The 22,009-nt window shown below is 30.9% G+C and overlaps 2 protein-coding genes across 3 annotated transcripts; both read left to right on the top strand.

The window, feature by feature from the left end:
* The first annotated feature begins 2,121 nt into the window (after positions 1–2,121).
* LOC101514119 (glutathione reductase, chloroplastic/mitochondrial) lies at positions 2,122–8,627 on the top strand. 2 transcript variants are annotated; one of them, XM_004495086.4, is made up of 11 exons: positions 2,122–2,578; positions 3,128–3,353; positions 3,873–4,151; positions 4,238–4,414; positions 4,973–5,026; positions 5,103–5,251; positions 6,299–6,362; positions 6,470–6,640; positions 6,733–6,870; positions 7,466–7,562; positions 8,183–8,627. In XM_004495086.4, exons 1-10 carry the CDS (start codon positions 2,232–2,234, stop codon positions 7,505–7,507), a joined length of 1,647 nt encoding a protein of 548 aa, XP_004495143.1. In that variant the 5' UTR covers positions 2,122–2,231; the 3' UTR covers positions 7,508–7,562; positions 8,183–8,627. The 2 variants fall into 2 exon arrangements, with proteins under 2 accessions (XP_004495143.1, XP_004495142.1); XM_004495085.4 differs by having other exon boundaries at positions 2,123–2,578; positions 8,186–8,627.
* Positions 8,628–12,173: 3,546 nt separating this feature from the next.
* LOC101514669 (F-box/LRR-repeat protein 17) lies at positions 12,174–16,659 on the top strand. Its single transcript, XM_004495087.4, has 11 exons — positions 12,174–12,826; positions 13,223–13,324; positions 13,710–13,854; positions 13,977–14,161; positions 14,642–14,746; positions 14,925–15,022; positions 15,111–15,328; positions 15,420–15,486; positions 15,598–15,683; positions 15,931–16,029; positions 16,323–16,659. The coding sequence occupies exons 1-11, from the start codon at positions 12,213–12,215 to the stop codon at positions 16,386–16,388; spliced, it is 1,785 nt and encodes a 594-aa protein (XP_004495144.1). The 5' UTR covers positions 12,174–12,212; the 3' UTR covers positions 16,389–16,659.
* The last annotated feature ends 5,350 nt before the right edge of the window (positions 16,660–22,009 follow it).

The raw sequence follows: 22,009 nt of genomic DNA on the forward strand, positions 1-22,009 counted from the left end.
TCCAAAATAATGGAAAAAAAAGTCATTGAAATCTTGTTGTTTACATGAGAATTTGTTGGATGAGAATAAAATGTGTAATTGAAAAATATAATCTACATTAATTAAAGAGTACTATAGAAATTATAACATTAAATCTAGTCAAACTAGTCAAGTTTTGCCTATATTTAAGATCGCAAAATATAATTTTTGTTGTTGTTTATATTCGAAATTGGAGAGAGTATATAATACTATGTAAGCTTAATTAGTATTTTGGTCGGTTATTATTATTTTTTGGTTTAATTTTGGATCCTTAATTAATCTTATGTTTTGTTCCCTCAATTATACTTGTTTTTTGCTTGTGTTATTCAAATAATATTTAGTCTGAGTGGTATGAGTGTCATTTTTGGTGAGTTAATTAAGTTGTATGAGTCATCTATTTAAAATCTAAAATTAGAATTTCCTTCATTTTTAGTTAACCGTGATAACATATTGATACAACTTTCAATAGTCAACTCACAAAAAATTAAATTTTATATAATTAAATGCTGATGGACGAACTTATTTTAATGCCGTCGGAGATGCTCAAGTAAGCCTAGCCACTCCAAAATCAAAGACCCTTGCTTCCAAATTTTCATCCAGCAACGCATTGCTTAATTTCATGCCTTTATGAATGATGTGTAGGATACAATTATGGTGAAGAAAAGCCAATCTCATTGCAGTTTTAATTGCAATCTTCCTCTTCATTTACCAATTCATCTTGATCCCTACTTTCTTTGGTAGGACATCTTCTAGACTTCCATATTTCATGTAATCATAAATTTCAATTTTCTTACACTACATATATAATTTTTTTTATATTCATAAATTGTTTATTTTATTTTGACCCTCCCATAAATATTTTTGAAACTCGAGTACTAGAAAAAATATTTTTATTATTTAATTTTGTCAGAAAAAAAAAAACTCATTAACTCATTTTACCCAAACTATAGTCTTACGGTTGTTAGATGAGAAACTAATTTGAGTATCACTATTTGGTTAAAGAAGCCGTATTGTTACGTATTCCTCGTAACACATTTCAAATTTCTCCATATATTGCCTCTTGCATTTTTTAATGAAATGACATGTTTAAACAAAATTTATTTTATTTTATCAGCCTTGTACAAAATATATATATATATATATATATATGCTTGTGAAATATTTATCTCTAATATGCACCCTCCCATTATAAATATATAAAAAAAAATTATCAGCAAAAATTTAATATATTCTGATTAAATAAAAAGTAAACGAATATAAATAAATAAAACTGAAAAGAAATATATGCAAACAAACATTCAAATCCACAGTGGTACTAAAATATGTATTTGATGGTTACACAGTCAAAACTAATTTTGATTAATACCGGTACTTAGTCGACCTTTGAAAATAAATTGATTGGTAGATAATGAAACAGATAGTTGATGATATGTGAGGAATATGAACATCGCGTGCCAAAGTCGATCTTGTATTATCCCACTGCGATATTAAATAAAATAAAATAAAATAAAATATCGCAATTACAGGTTCATTTATTCTCGTAGGAGGAGAGGGTTTAGAGCAAAAAGTAAAAATGGCTACTTCGCTTTCGCTCTCTTGTTGTTCTCCCACTTTCACTTTAACTCGTAACACTCTCTTCTTCACCAAAACCGTCCCATTTTCTCGCCCCTTCTCTTCCAATCCCTCCACCAATACTCTTTTTTCTCTCTCCCCTCCCCGCCGCTACTTCGCCATCCGCGCTGATTCCCAAAACGCCGTCGACCCCGCCCGCCACTACGACTTCGACCATGCTTGTGAAATATTTATCTCTAATATGCACCCTCCCATTATAAATATATAAAAAAAAATTATCAGCAAAAATTTAATATATTCTGATTAAATAAAAAGTAAACGAATATAAATAAATAAAACTGAAAAGAAATATATGCAAACAAACATTCAAATCCACAGTGGTACTAAAATATGTATTTGATGGTTACACAGTCAAAACTAATTTTGATTAATACCGGTACTTAGTCGACCTTTGAAAATAAATTGATTGGTAGATAATGAAACAGATAGTTGATGATATGTGAGGAATATGAACATCGCGTGCCAAAGTCGATCTTGTATTATCCCACTGCGATATTAAATAAAATAAAATAAAATAAAATATCGCAATTACAGGTTCATTTATTCTCGTAGGAGGAGAGGGTTTAGAGCAAAAAGTAAAAATGGCTACTTCGCTTTCGCTCTCTTGTTGTTCTCCCACTTTCACTTTAACTCGTAACACTCTCTTCTTCACCAAAACCGTCCCATTTTCTCGCCCCTTCTCTTCCAATCCCTCCACCAATACTCTTTTTTCTCTCTCCCCTCCCCGCCGCTACTTCGCCATCCGCGCTGATTCCCAAAACGCCGTCGACCCCGCCCGCCACTACGACTTCGACCTCTTCACTATCGGTGCCGGGAGCGGCGGCGTCCGAGCCTCTCGCTTCGCCACCACTTTCGGTGCTTCCGCTGCTATCTGCGAGCTCCCTTTCTCCACTATTTCATCTGATACCACCGGAGGTGTCGGCGGCACGTGAGTTCCCGTTCACTACCTTAGGGTCTCTTATTCTGTTTTTAATTCCATATATTGTTCATTTGGGTGCGAAAATGGAAATAATAAATAAAATACAAATATTTTGTATTATTGTCTCTGTGTGTATGTGTATTTCTATCCAATCATCATAACATATAACATAAGAAGAACAATGTAAACATTGAAATGGTTCATAACCTCGGTAGTACCGACACTTTTGATCGAAGGTGTGTGTCAGTGTCCAAAACTTGTCAATGTCTTACACGAGTACTAACAGATTGATTACATTCAATTATTGTTTTTCTAATTATTACCGATGTCAATGTGCAAGTGTCGTGTGTCCAGTGTGTGCGCTTCATAGTTCATAACATGATATTATGGTTCTTTTCCTTTTTATACAAGCATAGGAACAAGTGGCCTCTGAACTCAACTGATAATAGTGTAATATGAACTTATCGTTTGATCCTCTTTACTGTAGTTAACGATCATGCTATTGATTTTGTTTTATCATGCATTTCTGATACCATCCAAACGTTTATTTTTGTGCAGTTGTGTAATACGTGGATGTGTGCCAAAGAAATTGTTTGTCTATTCCTCTAAATTTTCTCATGAATTCGAAGAAAGCAATGGTTTTGGATGGAGATATGACAGTGAACCTAAGCATGATTGGAGTAGTTTGATTGCTAATAAAAATGCTGAGTTGCAGAGGCTTACTGGTATATACAAGAATATTTTGAAGAATTCTGGTGTCAAGTTAATTGAAGGTCGTGGAAAGGTAGGATGATTCTTTGGATCCTTTTCCAAGTACTAAATAGCTTTGTGATTGAAAAAAGGATCAGGTGTTTATCAATGTTGTCAATCATCGATGGCAGAAAATACCAATGTGTTTAAATTTGCTATGTTATAGCCTGCAATTTGACAACAATTTGTACTAAATTGCGTATTGCGGAACAATAGCGGTTTGTTAAAGTTCCGCTACACTATTGTGCTGTAGCTGCATTTGACAACACTTGTGTCTAGAGCCAGCCCAAGGGGAAGCCTCCTAAAGCATGGGCTTTAAGACTCCCCAAAAATCATTTTTATTCTTTATACTATTTCCCCTCAACATAGTTATTGTTCCACAATATTCATATTTTAACATTAGATACTTATTAACATAATTAATTATTAAAAAAAATGAAATGAAACTTAAAAAGACCCTGTCTCAAAATTCCACTTTTATGCCTAAAGATGTGTTCGGATGGACCTGCTTGTGTTTATTTTTATTTTTATCTGTTGCTTTTGTAACCAACAGATTATAGATCCTCACACAGTAGATGTTGATGGGAAGTTATATTCAGCCAAACACATTTTAGTTTCAGTTGGAGGTCGGCCCTTCATTCCTGATATTCCTGGAAAGGAGTATGCAATAGATTCAGATGCTGCCCTTGATTTACCATCAAAACCTGAGAAGATAGCCATTGTTGGCGGGGGTTACATTGCCTTGGAGTTTGCTGGTATCTTTAATGGTTTAAAAAGTGAAGTTCATGTATTTATACGGCAAAAGAAGGTTTTGCGGGGATTCGATGAAGAGGTAAATAATCATGGACAATGCAAAGTATTGAACCGTTATTTCGTTTTAATTATTTCTTCACATTCAAATTGTGAACTACTCTGCAGGTTAGGGATTTTGTTGCAGAACATATGTCTTTAAGAGGTATTGAATTCCACACCGAGGAATCTCCTGTAGCTATCACTAAGGCAGCTGATGGTTCGTTGTCTTTAAAGACCAACAAAGGTACGGAGGAAGGCTTCTCGCATATTATGTTTGCTACAGGACGAAGACCTAATACTAAGGTATAAAATTTCGATTATGTAGTTTTTCTTCTTCTTGTGGTTGGCTTTTTGAAAACTAATTAAGTGTCAACAATTAATATTTTTAACATAGAAAATGATTTATAGGGAAGATGGTATTTTGTGCCTACCAATAATTACTTTCAATCTAAAAGTCATTGAAAAGGACATGATTTAGAGAATATAAATTATCAAATAACAATAGTTTATGCATAGCTTTATTTATTCACTAAAATGTCAAAAATTTCTGATTTCCGATAATACACTTTTTGGACTTGAAATGTCTTTTTAAACATTACATATTCAGCTCCTTGCTTAATATTACATAAATAATTATGTGCCGATGCTGAAAGCTAATTTCCATATTTATCAAGGTTCAGGAACTTTTGAAGTCCGGTGTGATTGCACATGCTTCTTAGTTGGCTCAATTTCCTTTAGGGTTGCATGTTCTTGGATTTTTTAGTTAAATTTAGCCTTTTCAATTGAATTTGTATCTTATACATGTAACAGAAAGAGATAATAACATGGAGGGTTCATTTATGAACTACAATTTCATTGCAGAATTTAGGGCTGGAGTCTGTTGGTGTGAAAATGGCTAACGATGGATCAATAGAGGTAGTGTAAGCTTATGACTGGTTTCTATATGATAAATATTCATATGATCAATTATTGTTACTCTTATTCCGTCCAGGTTGATGAATACTCTCAAACATCGGTTCCTTCAATTTGGGCAATTGGGGATGTTACAAACAGGATAAATCTCACACCAGTTGCTTTGATGGAGGGAGTGGCGTTATCGAAAACATTGTTTCAGAATGAGCCAACAAAACCTGATTATAGGTAATATACATAGTGTATCACGCCAAACTAGAGTACGGGTCCTAAGATTTGAATGGAAAATAATTTAATTTTATTTATTTTACACAGTAAAATCGGTGTTTGACTTGTTTATTTGCATTAAACTAGGGCACACATGGGATTCTTGAATCAAATATCACTAATAAGTAATTGGTAAAAGAATTCAATGGGGGAATTTTGAAGTTTATATAAAATACACGTTTGCACTATTATTATTTTAATTTTTTTTTTCTTATCTCTTAAATTATCTTGCCATATATTATTATATTGCAATTTCAGTCCCGGTTGATTATTTAAGAGACTCCTTGTTCTTAATCTACAATATTCGCTGATATATTGTAAGAAACCCATGTTGTTAAAAGCCTTCAATAGTGATGACTTTAGTGACCAGTGTGGCTGACAAATTTATATCATCACTTGGCTTGGTCAGTATCATAAACTCAACTGTTTAACCATTTGTAATTATCACACTGATATTGCACAACAAACATTAAAAATTTAGTTTGGCTTTTATTTGTTTGAAAAGTATTATGTTTATCAATCTATTTTTCCTTCATCAATCTTAAATAATTAGCAAATTGACAATGGGTTTTTGACATGAGTTTGTATGGTGAAGATTATACACCATTATTTCTTGAATGGTCAAGATGCTACAATGAATTCCTTAAATATGTCTGTAAAACTATGAACAGAGCTTAGTAGTTTAAAAGAGGTGGAAAAATGTAAAACACTAGAGGATTTTTAACAAGGTTTGATATTTTGGTTTTTGATATATGTAACTGTGTGTGATCAAGCTTGCTGGTGGTGGTTGTTGTAGTTGCTGCTAAGTACTAACTATGCATATTTTTCTTATTTTTTGATAGTCATTTGTGCATATATTTATGAATAAAACTTCTGTTTCACTTTTTTTTTACCAACTTTAACACTCACATTCCTGATCCTGCTTGTAATGCTGAATGGTAGCATATTGTCTGGCCTGTTTAGTATTTGATAACCTTCTAATGTGTTGTGTTACTCATCCTTTTCTAGAGCCATTCCTTCTGCTGTGTTTTCCCAACCACCAATTGGAGTAGTTGGTCTTACAGAGGAACAGGTGAATGAACTATTGGCATACTGAATCCATTGAGATAACTGATCTTCTGAATATTTTAATGACTTATGCAAATTATGCCTTTACTAACATTTTGATTATTTACACAGGCTGTAGAACAATATGGTGATGTTGACATCTTCACAGCAAATTTTAGGCCACTGAAGGCCACCCTCTCTGGGCTTCCAGACCGAGTTTTGATGAAACTAATAGTCTCTGCAAAAACAAATAAAGTTCTGGGTTTGCACATGTGTGGAGATGATGCTGCTGAAATCATGCAGGTTTTTGTTGTTGTTCAGCTTATTCTTATATTGCACTGATAATGATACATGATTTTTAAATTCACTTAATTATAAAATTGCTTGATTCACAGGGGTTTGCAGTTGCTATTAAAGCTGGATTGACAAAAGCAGACTTTGATGCCACTGTAGGTATTCACCCAACTGCAGCTGAGGAATTTGTGACCATGAGGACTCCCACTAGAAAGATACGGAAGAGTCATGCTTCAGAGGTAAATCAAGGATTCTTAGTCTGTGTTTTCCATTGATATCTTGTGTGGAAATAATCCTACACGATGTTCACAAACTGAAGATTGTGATGATTTTTTAACCAATAATGAATACATTGACTGCCGTTACTTTGTACTTGGGTATTGAAAAACTTCAGATTTCTTGGAAACAAAACAAAACACATGTGCTCTGTGCAGGCTATGATTGCTTGGCTCTTGTTCAAATCAATAGCCTGCTCACCCCTTCCCTCACGAGGAAGTCTAGCGAAATGACACTTGATTCATTTGGGCCGACAAACCGTTTCGTTATTCATAGTGAAACTCTCTACTGTGCAAAAACTGATACACAAAAAATAGCATGAAAGATGTGACAAGCTAGTAGTATTTCATTTTTTCATTTCTAACCACTCTTGTATGGTTATCAAAGCATCTTTTAATTTTTGGTTAGATTGCTTTTGTTAAACTTTTTGCACCAAACATTTTCATAACAAATAGTAGAACTCTTTGTATAATGCTTGAACTTATTCTCGCTGCTATTTTTGTCAATCTGTTTAGTAAACTGTATATGTAATGGTTGTTATGTTTCAATATATTATAGGGAAAGTCAGATTCTGAAGTAAAAACTGTGGCCCGGTCTTAACAATACTACTTTCCTTCAATCGTTTTACCACAAAAAAACTTGCCGATGCCTTAAGGTAAGGATGGACTTCTACTTCTTGATAAATGCATCTTTTGCTTAGATGCTGCATTTTGTTTTTTGTGGTAATTAAGGACTTTTATATGATAGTGTGGCAATAGACTAGAGACTAGGTTTAGGTGCCCTTTTGGTCCCTCTATTATGATCCGCATGTGATTTTGGGCATTCCATTACTTTTTTGCCAGAATTTAGTTCCTTAATTTTACAATTCCAACAATCAAGTCTTTTTCATCAATTTGCACCTAAAAAATATCCAATTTTCCATTTGCATGACCTGTACTCCTGTAGTTGCTGCTGTGTTTCGCATGTTTTCTTTTATCATTTATTAGCATAGTCATGGTTTTCATCCTTGGAACCTTTTACTACTACCCATTCTTGGAACCCTTTGTCATGCTTACATGTGTTGAAAAAACTCTGAACCCAAAATGGCAATAATAAATGATTTTTAGGAGCTGTAGTCTATTATATTTACCAATGCAACATGTTTGCGTTCTGGATCACATATGCTGTTTCTTTTCTAATATATATTAATATGGGCAACTGGACAATGTTAATAAATGATATATAATGTAATTTTAGTAACTCTGACAGACTAGTTGTTTTTTCAATAATGTTAAGCAGGCAGGTTGTTGCTCAATTTGGAATGATCTCCGGCAACCAAGCGTTCAAGAAAATACATGAAATAGCCCGTTGTGATCGTTTGAAATGATTCTCTAGTGTTGCATTGTTGTCATGTTTTACCGTTCTGAACCAGAAAAGAGAGGATGGAATTTTGGGAGCTTTTATAGTATAGGCCACTTGTAATTTATTCTTTACTTTCACCTCATCCTTTTGTACATATTAGGAGGAAATTTCGTGAGGGACCATAATGTTAAATTAATCGATCTGTATCTAATTTGAAGCAACTGGAATTGAGACAGGGAGCATGTATGCATGAATACTATCCCACAACAGTGAGCTTAGCGAACTGGGTAAGACTGTAAGAGCGTGAGGAAGAGTTGATCAGGATCGTACAATTTTCTATAAATGGTTAAAATTTGATTTAAGTAGAATATTAGCTTCAGTTTAGTTTGTTTAAAACATATTTTATAATTTGTTAGTTTTCCTCTTTAATAAAGAGCTAAGAGACTTTCAAAACAAATAATTATCTACCGACAAAACAAAAAAGTTAATATATCATTTTAATTGTAAAAGCATTTTATTATATCTCAACGATACTAATTTACTTCTCACCTATATATCATTTTATATTGGTTCATCTACTTCGTCGTCGTATACAAAGTATCTCTAGTGCTCATTCATAAGATGATAATTTCTTCCTTTATTTTTCAGTAAAAAGGTTAACTCAACAATTGCTACAAACTCTTATATTGATGTCTTATTTTCTAATGATGTCTTATTTTCTAATGATCTGAACCATAATTTTTGAAACAGCCTCCACGACAATCTTAAACATTATCTTTAAGAAGAATACATCACTTAAATTCTTAAAAGATTTCACTTAGAGATAATCTATTTCTAAAACACTAATATATCTCCTTTTCATAACTTCAATTTATATCATTTACTTTCTATTCAATTTATAGACGCATTTTTATAATTAAATAATATTATTTAGGGTTAAATATGTTAGTAGTCTTTATAAAATTTTAATCTTTCAATTATAATTTTGTAAAATAAAAATATAATTTGTAGTTCATATAAAATTATCATGTATATTGTTGTAGTATATACTATTAAGTTAACATATATTTTTTAAAAAATTTATTCATGCTTGTTTATAATATTATAAACTTTTTATTTACAAAAATTAAACTCAAAATTTAATTTCTAAATTCATATTTTTGTCACTTTTATCTTTAGTGTTTAACATTTAAAAAATTCATATTTAATTTATCAAGAATTAAAAATTAAAAATATTTATGAATTAACATTTTATAATATTCTAAACATATTGTGTATATACTATTAAGTTATTGATATGTATAAATTAAATCAATTATTTTAGACATCACGGTGATATTTTATAAAGTGACATAATAGTTTGGCACAATGATTAGATTTGATTGAATCTTTATGTCGAAAATATTTTATGCATTCAGTGATTGGTCTTTGAAATCCAAATTAATTAAAATAAGAGATTTAAATTTTTTTCTTATATAAAACTTATAATTACACACAAAAGACGATTTCATGAAAGTTTTACGAGACTCGCTATACGAAATAGATTTCCATTTAATATAAAAAGGGTAAATTGAAATGAATATGTATGGTTGGTTTTATTTTTTAAGGAAGTAAAAATAATTTTAAAGTTTAATAATTAATTTTGATATATTCCTTTTCTCTTAAGTGAAATTATTTTTATATTGAAGTTAGAATTTTAGATTTTTATCCATAAAATTGATTTTTAATCTTAAATATATTATTTAATTTACTTTTATGTAAAAATATTAAAATACAAATCACTTTCTGTTTATTTAACTTTTAACGAAAATTAATTTTATAAAATCAATTAACTTAAAATTAATTTTAATTCTAAGAAAACCACGTTAATTATAAATTATTTACTTGAAAATACTTTAAATTGAGTAATCCCTTTTCTTTGACACATTAAATTGAGTAATCCTTATTTTTTGACTAAATAAATTGAGAAATTTTATTTGACATGGATGTATTTTTAGTCATAAGTAATTGAAATATTACTATATGTTATTTCTCTATTTAGAATAGAATCTGTGATTTTATTAAAGTGTCAATTAAACTGTTCTAAATTATATACACAGATTAAGAATAAGAAGATTTGTTGACTAAAAATAATTAACAAATTTATTTATATTAAATTAAAAGGTTAATATTATACACATATTATGTGCATGTTTATAGTAAAATTATTATTATATTTTTATTTATAAACCTTCTCTAATTTGTGTGAAATAAATAAATATTACAATTGTTTTTAGGGTGGCGAAAGTACTTTCTTTTGAATTTCATTAAGAATAAAAACTCAATATACAACGTTCCGTGTCTTGAGGCGACGGTATTATTTTATTTTAATAGTTAAAAAATAATTATATATTTTTAATGTTTATTAGTGTATACTTGCTCATTTTTATTGAAAAACTAATTTAGTTTATACGGTAAAATTTATATAGTTATTTAAAAAAATCAGTTTAGATGATAAACATAAATAAAATTATAAATAAATAGTTTAAATGACAGACAAACTAGGGAGAAAAACAGTTTCAAAAAAATTTAGTATTTTTTTGTATATATATATACAACTTTAATTATTTAAGTAAATAAAATAGATAAATTACAAAAAAAAAGTTTTTTAAATAAAAATTGAAATTAATTTATATATATTATAAATGGAATTTGTTTTCTTAATTTATCAATTAATTACAATTATTAAAAATATTTATTTTTATGGTAATTATTACTACAAATACAATTGATTATGATATATCAATAATACATATTTTTTATATCTACAGTCTATGAGAATTTAACTCTAAAAATTTAAGGCAAATAACCTTCCAACACATTATATATATATAATGGAAAACAGATTATAGGAATTTGATTCCAGATGGCCACCCGATAAAACACAAAAGCTATTAGTTTTATACACCAAGAGGTTCTCTTATTTGCAACAAAATTCAAATCTAAGCAGTTGTAGCATGAGTTAAATCTTTATTAACTAGATACACTTGCGTTAAACTAAAAAACACTCCATCAATTTACCTAGACAAAAACCACATTATATCCAACTTCAAATAAAATTAGTCAAATAATAATTTAATTAAATTAGCTACGATTAGTTCACTCATAGATGAATGTCAATATTATTAAGTTGAACATTTTATTTTACATTTAAATTTAAATTTAAAATTTTATAATTATATGACTTATATATTATCATTTACAAATAAAATAAAATCATATATAAATTAACATAATAAATTTAACACAATAAATTATAATTTTACATTACACCGAACAATTTTTTAATTGAAAGAGATATAGTATTTAAAGTATACAACTCAAGTGTACACTTCACTATAAAAAATAAAATAAACGATATTAAATATTAAATAACAAATCAAAAATAAATATTGAAGATCTATTTTAAATAATTTATATTTATATTTAAAATGTATTCACAAGGAAACTAATAAAAACAAAGATATCACGTATATATGACTCCTAAAATGTAAAAAAAAAAAAAACAGAAAGGATTTTAATTTTTCATGGAAAGCAATTAATCACCGAAATCCTAAAAAACAATGCATATTAATAATCACATTCATGGTCATCAAAATTTATCATATAGAGATACGTTGTGATTATACCGTTGGAAGAAAAAAACACAAATCACATTGCTCTATTTTTTTTTTCGAGGCAAAATAATATTTATTTGTTTCACTCAGAAAAGAACTCCCGCGGGCATTAGGCACATGTTTCTCTGTGTATAAAATCCGGCACATAATTCATATTTTTAAAAAAACTTAAATTGAAATAAATAAATAAATAAATAAAAATAAAAATAAAAAGCGTTAAAAACAATAAATAAAAGCGCGCGAACTCTCCCGCGCTGGTTCTTATATTTTTATTAGTGTTGCACTCTCATTCTTCTCCGCCCAACACAATGCAACATTCTCACATCGCCGCCGCTTCCCAATCTTCTCGCGGCGGAGATTCCGCCGAGAGCTCCGATATCAAACGAGGAAAGAAACGTGGTAGTTACAACTGTGGTCGCTGTGGCCTTCCCAAGAAAGGACACAACTGTAATGTTAAAACTCCCGTCTCTGCTACCACTACGCCTGCCGATTCATCACTATCTGTCGTTTCGGTACCTTCATCCGCCCTTTCAGCACCTCGTCAGCCTCCATCGAACCTACGTCGCGCCCTATCGTTTGACGGTCTTGATGATCGAGCCAGTAGACTCGATCCGTTGGACGATAGGGCAGATGGAGATTCGTTTGCCGAGTCGGATCCGGAACCAGATCTAGATCTGGATTTGGATACCGATTCGTGCGGTTTGCCGGCGAGCCTCCGGTGGGAAGTGATGAGGAGGTTACCACCAGCGGGACTGTTATCGGCGGCTAAGGTTTGTAAGGGATGGAGGGAAACGGCAAGGAAGCTGTGGAGGGCGACGGAGGAGTTGAAGCTTAGGGTTCCGGCGAACGTTCATGTTGGTTTCGTCGCGTCGATGTTACAGAAATGTCCTGGGATTGTGAGGCTTTCTCTTCGGATGGAAAGGTGTGTGGGGGATTTGTGTTCTTCGTTGAAATCTTGCAGATCCACGTTATGATTATGATTAAGAATCGAATTATAAAACATTGAATACCTTTATTTTAAGTTAATGGCTAAATAATTAAAATGATATATCGCATGCGTAAATTGCAATATGTGTGTGGATGATGAAAATAAAATAGCTACAATATAATCTCAATTAAATAATCGTTTTATTGCTTTACAAAAGATGATGAAAATTTAACCTTTAGTTGATAGATGAAAAATTGGATCATGAAAATGAAATTGAAATACCATTGCTGATTTATCAACAAGCAGTGTTTTTCTTATTTTTTTTCTCTGTTCCAAAATTTTCACTGTGTTATTTATTATCTTATGAATCTAACTCGTTTGATGTTGCAGTGATTTTGATTCCACGATGCTCGCTTGCATTGCTTTCTCATGCCCTAATTTGGAGTCTATGGAGATCTCGATGTTTGACACTGCAACCAATCGGATCAATGGGTATTACTCAAGCTCTTATCTTTAATTTTTGAAAAACCCCATTTTTGTAGCTTCGATGGGAAATGAGTTTTTAGATTTTTCAATATCTAAGTGGGCAATTAATGAATGATATAGTTTTATACAATGTGAAGAGGCCTGGAAATTCAACAGTTAAGACTTAAGACGCAATGGCTAAATTATTTATTATATAATCCCTGGATTTTAGATCTGTGTTAGACCTTGTTCTATTGGTTTAATGTGGGTTATCGTTCACTATGTCAGATTGTAAATGGATGAAATCCTGATTGAATATTGCTATATTTTAGATTGTTATTCTGCAAGGTTAACCAAAGAATGTTGCTGTTTGCTGATTAGATTTATCTGTTGTTGAACTACGAAAATGCAGGGATGAATTGGGTCGATTTGTTGCTGATAAAAGAAACCTCAAAAGCCTCAAGATGGAAGGTTGTTCTAATCTAGGGGGTTTTGTTCTATGCTCATCTAGTTTGTCCACACTTTGGCTATCAGATCTTCACTCTCTATCTAAGATGGTGATTGTTACCTTTCTGTTTTTTCTTTAATATGATGCGATCAATATTTATATTAATCACAACCTCTCTGAGGTTACATTTAGAGTGAACTCTAGTTGCTAACAGATGCTTTGAAATTGTAGGTATTTAACTGTCCTCAGTTGAGAGAGATTTCATTGGAATTTTCCTGCCAAGAAAATGATGGCACTGATCTCCCAACCGTGATTGAAGCTTTAGGCAGAAATTGCTTGAGATTACAAAACATACATATAGCTTCAATGCGGCTTTCTCATGCTGCTGTGCTTGCTCTTACAGCTGCTCAATTGAGGTTTGTCCTTTGTTTTTGACAATTTGTTATCTGCTTTTGTGTTGTTGTTGGCATTTTCGTATGTGTTGAAAATCTATCTGTTATTATAGTTTGTAATCTATAGTGTTTTGAATCAACCATCATAAAAGACCAATATAGGATCATGTTGTATTTTATACTGCATGCCAAATGTTGGTACATGTGAAATAATATGAAACCAATTACTGTAACTACAATACTAATCATGTATACCCACAAACGATAATTAGGCTTTTGATCAAAACTTGATCTTATTCCCAAAGTTAATATGAAAATATCTCGAATGCCAATCCTATAATTGTTAGACTATTGGTTATAACATGGCGATCCCATGTTATATAATCAGTGAAAGTCTCTTTCTTAATTGTGTTTTCTTCTGTTTTTCAATAATGAGTTAACGCAACTAACATCAATTTGATTGACGAGCTTAATGAAATTCTGTTTAAATATACTATTAATCAGGGGGGTGCGCATGCTTTCTCTTGTTCTTGGATCCGAAATAACTGATGCATCTGTTGCTGCAATTGCCTCAAGCTATCCAAATCTAGAATTGCTTGACCTCAGTGGGTATGAGCCTGTACCCATTCTTATTGATTTCTAAGTTTTGGTTGGAGTTTTGGAAACGAAAGAAAGTGTAATGGAACTCAATATTGTAGATAAATTATAATGGAAGATTCAGTATAAGAACTCCAGTATGCATGTTTTTGTTTTAGAAATCATGTTTGATAGATTGCTGTCATCACAGATCTGGCATAAGTGACAGTGGCATTGGAATGATTTGCAATGTATTCCCTGAAACATTGACTAGACTTCTCCTTGCTCTTTGCCCTAATGTGACTTCAAGTAATTATCTTTTATATCCTCAATTATTTCACAAACCTTGCATATTTGCTTATGTTTGTTCCTACTAATCTGCTGTCACATGTTCCAGGTGGCATTCAATTTGCTACAGCTCAATTGCCGCTTCTTGAACTTATGGACTGTGGCATGACCATATGTGATCCTAATTTCCCAGATCCAACTGCTGATGAAGATGACTGCAAATCACAGAAGCCATCCAGCGCAAATCAACAACATATAAACCAAAAGCTAATCATCAAACATAGCCATTTAAAGAAACTTAGTTTGTGGGGTTGCACTGGCTTGGATGTGAGTTTCAATTTTCATTAGACTGAAGCCATTTATTACATATTCTTTCTTAGACTTCTGATGTTTATATTTCTTTTCAAATTATACGCAGGCCCTATACTTAAACTGTCCCAAACTCAATGATCTGAATCTAAATTCTTGTAGAAATCTGCATTCAGGTTTGTCCTTTCATGTCCCTGTTTAGTAATTATCAGAGAATTTGGTACAACTTATCCGGATTTCCTTTAAAATAGTATGGTTGATTATTTTCATTTTATTAATTGGTTCAGAGAGGCTCTTGCTTCAGTGTCCCACTTTAGAAAATGTTCATGCATCAGGCTGTCACGATATGCTAATTGATGCTATCCAAAGTCAGGTAACAAAGCATTTCTTCAGATATTGTGTTCCATATCTAATAAATTAATGTTCTTTTTGAGATGTGAGATTCATAGATTGATTTTATATCTATAGAACTAGATCCCTTGAACAAATTCTCTTCATGAATAAGCAGATTTATTCTGATCTAGTTTGTTTTGTATTTGTTCCAAGCTTTCCTGGTTCTAATTTAAAATATCCTTGAGTAAAAAAAGAAATTTTAAATATACTTCACGATTTGTTTGCAGGTCTCCAATGCTTTTCCTGCTATAGACAACCATTCACCTTCTAAACGTCTACCTGATGGCTCCAAAAGGGTCCGGGTTCCTTATTTACTTAGCGGCGAGGTAATGCTAATAATATTGAGCATGTTTTAGTGTACCTCATTTTGGTCTAGGGTTGAAAAGTTTAAAAACATAATTCACTATGAAGCTATCTCTAAATCAGGCTCACTGTTAGTTTGTGCATCAATGGTATCATACAGTTGTGTTTTTACTGCTTTCATGACCCCATAAAGAAAAGAAAAATTGGATTTTCTAGGGTAGTTTCTTCAAGTTGCTCTATACTTAGCCTCAGTCTCACAGAAATATGATTTTATTTTGAATGTGAAAATTTAACATACAATCTTTATTGTTTGCAGTCGCCTGAACCTGAAAAAAAGCGAAGAAAGATCGAGAGACTTCCGTGTAATGTGCTTGTAGACTAATCTCCCGTGAAACTTTTTCTAATTTTTTTATGGTGAAGGTGGGCTGAAACTTAATCTATTTATACATATGTGCAATATCTTGTACGATATATAATATGCATCATCCCCTAGCTACAAAACAGGTCATAATTTTTCAATATAGGCTCTCAAGTTGGGGCCTTAGATGAAACTGTTTCTCATCGCAAACAAATGCTTATGTTTTGAAATACTCTTGTATGAACTGTGGATGAATGCCTCATTTTTCAATAAAGTTAAACGGATTTTATGGAAATTCTCCTAGTCCTGAGTCATTAATTGGGCACTGATATAGGGTGATTTCTCAAAGAAATGTTAATACTTCATATTCGTGACACTCTTCATTATATTTGGCTTTCTTACGGCATTCAGTCAGTACACAACTCAGGTGCTTGATAGAATTTTTGAATTCGCAGGAACTAAGTCTTCTCCTTGGTTTATATTAGGAGAGTTAGATATGTGTTCTTACGAATGAAATAATAGATTAAGTATTGCAAATTTGGTTTGAGGATGTTGTGAAATTCATCTGTCTATGCATTTTAGTAAAGAGGTGTGGAAAATATATAGTTAATTGAATTATATTCATTAATTGGATTGTGAATAAAAAATAAACCTAAATCAAATAAATGGTTTATAAATTGAATCATTTATTTAAAACAATTCAATTAGTCAAATTTAATTTAAAAATTACTTTAACAGTTTTAAACTTTAATTAAGATTTTTTCTCTTAGAAAATATTTGAAATTTGTTTTCTTTATAAAAATATAGAGAAAATATCTAAACATTTTTCTTGATAAAAAAATAGAAAAATTTTTTTCATTAAAAAATTAAATCATTTTCTTTTTCTATTGGAAAATTTTTTCATCTATTTTTCTTGCAAAAAAAAAGCCAAATTTTTTTCTCAAAATAAAACAATACTTTATTTTTAAAAAAATTTCAAAATTCTTTTTTTAAATCTATTTTTAACTAAAAATTTATTTAAAATATTAAATTAGTTTATATTTATAAATTAATTTTAAATCGGTTTAGAAATGTATTGAAATTGGTTTTCAAAATTGAATCTAACAATTTACGTGGTCCAACTCAAGCAAATTTTGCATTATCTTTTCACAATAAATTGCTTGCTAGAATGAACGGAATTGACAAGAAATCAGAAGACCATTATATATAACCTCAATTCGGAGAAGTTGAGGCATAAATTGTAGGAGATTATAACACTATTCTTTACCAACATAGACTTATTTTGGTACCAATCATTGAAACTATATTGGATGAAATTTGGAAATGAAAACATTGAAGTAGTAATGTAAATCAGGGAATTTGAATTGTGACCATTTTAAAATTTTGATGCATGTTTTTAATTTTAATTCACTCAAGATTAATCTTTGTTGAAATAGAATGTCCAAAATATTCTAAATATGTTAGAAGTAAATAAAATAAATTAGGTTGTAATAAAATGTGATTTATGTGTGTAAATAATTAAATATAAGGGATATAAAAATCACACAAAAAAGTATACTAATTCACCTAACTCGGGCTAGTTCAGTCATTACAATCGTGAGATTTTAACTTGTGCTTCAGAACTAAATATATTGTCCTTCACACATTTTCTCTCGATCACACCTTGATCAATTACAATCTTCACTTTTCAACCTAGAAATGATTTTTACAATCACCTTTTAGTATTGAAATAATTTTCACAAACACACTAAATCTAACATAAAAAATAGACTTGAGTTGCAAATGATGTGTATGATAAAAGTGTTTGGGATCTTGAAACTTCTTAACACTTGTTTGATATAAATGAAAGACAAACTCAGTAAATAATGATCCACAAATATAGTGAAGAGAGTTGAAGTTTGCTTAAAGAGTTTTTGACTTGTTCTTACTTGAACAAGTGTTGATAGATTTGTAAATTGAACTATTGCCTTCATCTTTTAATTGATCTTCAATTTATATATAATAAAAGATTTTGAATATTCAGTTTAATCTAAATATAGCCTTTCAACACACTTCCAAGTGTTAGATATATTTTAAAACAATTAAACACGTGTTTATATTTTTGTCAAGAACGTTCTTGACAATCGAAAAACGTTTTTGCTTTTGGGTTTGATGGAACGTGAATAAATGAATGAATGAGCTGTGAAATGTCATTTTGGTATTGTTTCCAATCAGAATTATGCAGAGCTTTCTATAGAAAATTGTAAGTACAATGTACTTGTGCGGTTGCTCACAACTCATCAATTTGGAGATCAATCTTGAGGTTGTTTTCCTCCTTTGGGAAATTAGCTCGATTTTGGGCTTGACCACTTCAAGTAGTCTTGATACTCTTTAAATTGTGGAAAAGTATATGTTTTAATTGTGTCTTTAAAAGAGAATAACCAAAATGTTATTTTGTAAAACCAGAACATTCTTCGTTTTTGTTTTGTATGAGTGCTGGATTTTGACAACTGTTATGTGTTATGCTTTTCTGATCTGTACACGTGTTGCTTTTTGCAGAGATGTAGTGTTGGTATTTTTGTCCTTGTTGTACTTTTTAATCATAAATTTGGAGATTGATCGTATTGTTTGTTCTTGATGTTTTGTTTTGTCTTCGTTGATCCTCTTTGAACGAATCTGTAAAAAACGATATTGTGTATATAATTATGTTGTTTTCATAAAGAATGCTAGTAATTTGTGATAAAGATTGACAATTTTTCGCAGTCCAAAACGATCTTAATTTAAAGAAAACTTTGTTCTTACGCAAACCAGAATGTTATTGGATATGTGTTGTATGAAAAAATATGGTAGAAGGATTTAGCAGTTGTCTAATGTCATTCATTTGCCTCAGAAGCGTGATGTACTATCTGCAAAAAAGTGTAGTAGCAGTGTGCTTGTTGTCCTAGTTGCCCTTGCTTATCTTAGCCATCAATTTTGGAGATTAATCTTGCTATTTACTCTTTATGCATTGCTTTGACTTTGTTAATTCTTTTGACGAATTTGTTCAAAAAAATATTGAGTGTACAATTTTGTTCATTTGTGATAAATACTGGTGATTTTTCATGTAGCTTGATGCATTTTCGTAGCCTAGAAAGATTTCAAGAAGGTTTTGTTCTTCGTAAACCAAAATGTTTTTGGATTAATGCTGTGAAAACCAGAATGGTCTTTATTTTTTTGTTTGATAATCAGAACAATCTTGCTTTCTCAAATTTCAAAATGATCTTGTCATCAATTTTTATACACTTTGATGAAGTGAATGACTTCTTACTTGTTCACTTATGCAATTCATTTTCCTTAAATAAGACTCAAGTACAATAATTTGTAGATCACCATTCAAAAAACTTAATCATTTATTTCATAAGATTTGTTGTCATTAAAAAATACATAAAAAATGTTTTTAGCTCAACAAACACCGGATCTGAAATGTGATCAAAGGCTTTAAAACTATAATCATGCCTTTTTGAATGGAAATTGGATTATTTTTTTTTATCAAAGAGTGATTGTAGGGAGATATTGATCATAGATAATAATTTGATAGTTGAGTATGATTTGCTAAGTTTATGATATGAGTCATTTGATCTTGCACATATGGTGGTAATTTGTCTTATAGGGTGGAAGAAAATCTAAATCCTTCTAAATAAGGTTGAAGACTTAGTGAGATTTAAATTCCTTGTAGTCAAGAAATCTCACACTCAAAGTCCTACAATTTTCAACTCTTTTATCACTCAATGGTTAAGATCGAAACTTCTTTTTTCACAATTAGCCAAAATGATGGTATGTTCTTATTACTGAAAATAAATGACAGTTGTACTTTGAATGTGAAACATCAAAATTTGGCACACATGAGAAAAACCAAAACCAATTTGACAAAAGAAGAAACCACATTGAAATGCAGACAATAATATTTGATCTTTTCAAAATTTAAAATAAAATCATAGGTTTAATTGTGTAAGTTTTAATTTGCAGCTCTATTTCTTAATTCTCATTAGGAAGAAGACAACACCACAAGACCCTACCTCATAATGTGGTAGAGCATACCAATAATGCCTAATCTCCACTACAAGGAATCTTCATCTAACCTAGTATATGAGAGATTCCTTTGACTACAAGGGATCTGCATCTGACATAGCTGTGTCTCTTAAAGCCTTGGAACATATTTGAATCTCAACCAGAGACATCTTAAAGGGTAACATTTTTTTTTTTTGCTTAGAAGAAGAACTTTATAATATCATTCAAGTTACATATCTAAATTGAGAAAATACAAGAATGCCATTTGTTACGAACCTTTGAAGGCACTGGGGTTGGTGGATTTGTACCCTATTATGTTTACTATTTAATCACGTAGATTGCCAACAATACTATTTTATGTGACGTTGTTATATATCAAGTGGCTCATGACAAACGTAATGTTGTGTTTCATTTTGTCATAGAGATGAGAATGTGGAATTGCAACATCTTTCTTCACCTCCTACCTACACTATAGTTTGAGATTACAGATTGTCAAAGCAAACCATGTAATCATAAAATCACATGTTATTATTTTCTTAGTGTTCAATAATGTAAAAAATACACTACCGATTAAGATTTTGGATATTATAAAATGACACTAAACTATTTAGGATCTTAGATATTACAATTTTCGGCTTTGTCTATGACAGACCACCAACCATTACCCTAAGTAGTCATCTTCACACCCTATACCATAGAAGATCATATGTCTGCTAGAGATAGTGCTATTTTCCCTTTCTTGCTCACATCCCTCCCATTCACCATCATGGCGCCCTCATCCTTCATTCGTGGACCTCTTCCCCTCCATGGCTGCAACACCCTCCTATAAATTTCCTATGAAGTGATTTAATCTAGGACTACTTTGATATTGTGTTAAATGTTCCAAATACTAAATTGATACCCAATCAATAGAGAACATGTTTTGGTATACATCAAACTTCAAATTACTAATGCATCAAGAATGAATTCTATATCCTTTTGTTCTTCTTAGTCATCATATGAAACTTTTTTCCTCTTCTAAATCTCAGTAACCTCTCATTATCTATACAAAGATGAAAGACAAATTCAAGATTCATAGGGCCCACATATTTATCTTCTTCATCTTTAATATTTGAAATTTGGTACTTTGTGGTTCCTAATTCCTATTTTGACACCTCCATTAGTCGATCATCATAAATATTTTCAAGTAAATATAGACCTTTATCTCATCGAAATGGTTTCCTCTCCTCGATAATGCCTCTTGTTTTAGGTAGATGAAAATAAATCAAACCAATTGGAGAATTGGTTTTAGAATTAATTATTTAATTAACTTGATTCATTAACAAGATAAGTTAACCTTAAACTAAAAACTGAACTCGTTAAGTAGATGACTTCAACTCAAGTTATGTATAATTCAATTTGTTTGATTTATGAATCAGTCATATCTATGGATTCCCTTGTATAGAGCTTATATAAGGACTATAAGGTGAATCCTTACCAATTTTAGTAAAATAGGACACCTTTTTTCCTTTTTTTTTTCCTTTTCAAACTATACTATTTTATTATAATTAATATCCACTTTTGTAACCTTTTTGAGTTCCATATGAAGGTATAATTAATATCTATAACATTATAAAATT

The sequence above is a fragment of the Cicer arietinum genome, chromosome 4, assembly GCF_000331145.2.
Source record: "Cicer arietinum cultivar CDC Frontier isolate Library 1 chromosome 4, Cicar.CDCFrontier_v2.0, whole genome shotgun sequence".
Classification (NCBI taxonomy): domain Eukaryota; kingdom Viridiplantae; phylum Streptophyta; class Magnoliopsida; order Fabales; family Fabaceae; genus Cicer; species Cicer arietinum.

Bases quoted from the DNA above. Each gene is read 5' to 3' on its own strand.
- LOC101514669 (XM_004495087.4), top strand. From the start codon at position 12,213: ATGCAACATTCTCACATCGCCGCCGCTTCCCAATCTTCTCGCGGCGGA. The intron at 15,329-15,419 runs GTGAGTTTCAAT...AATTATACGCAG, and splicing joins GGGGTTGCACTGGCTTGGAT to GCCCTATACTTAAACTGTCC. The intron at 16,030-16,322 runs GTAATGCTAATA...TATTGTTTGCAG, and splicing joins CTTATTTACTTAGCGGCGAG to TCGCCTGAACCTGAAAAAAA.
- LOC101514119 (XM_004495086.4), top strand. From the start codon at position 2,232: ATGGCTACTTCGCTTTCGCTCTCTTGTTGTTCTCCCACTTTCACTTTA. The intron at 5,027-5,102 runs GTAGTGTAAGCT...TATTCCGTCCAG, and splicing joins CTAACGATGGATCAATAGAG to GTTGATGAATACTCTCAAAC. The intron at 6,871-7,465 runs GTAAATCAAGGA...AATATATTATAG, and splicing joins GGAAGAGTCATGCTTCAGAG to GGAAAGTCAGATTCTGAAGT.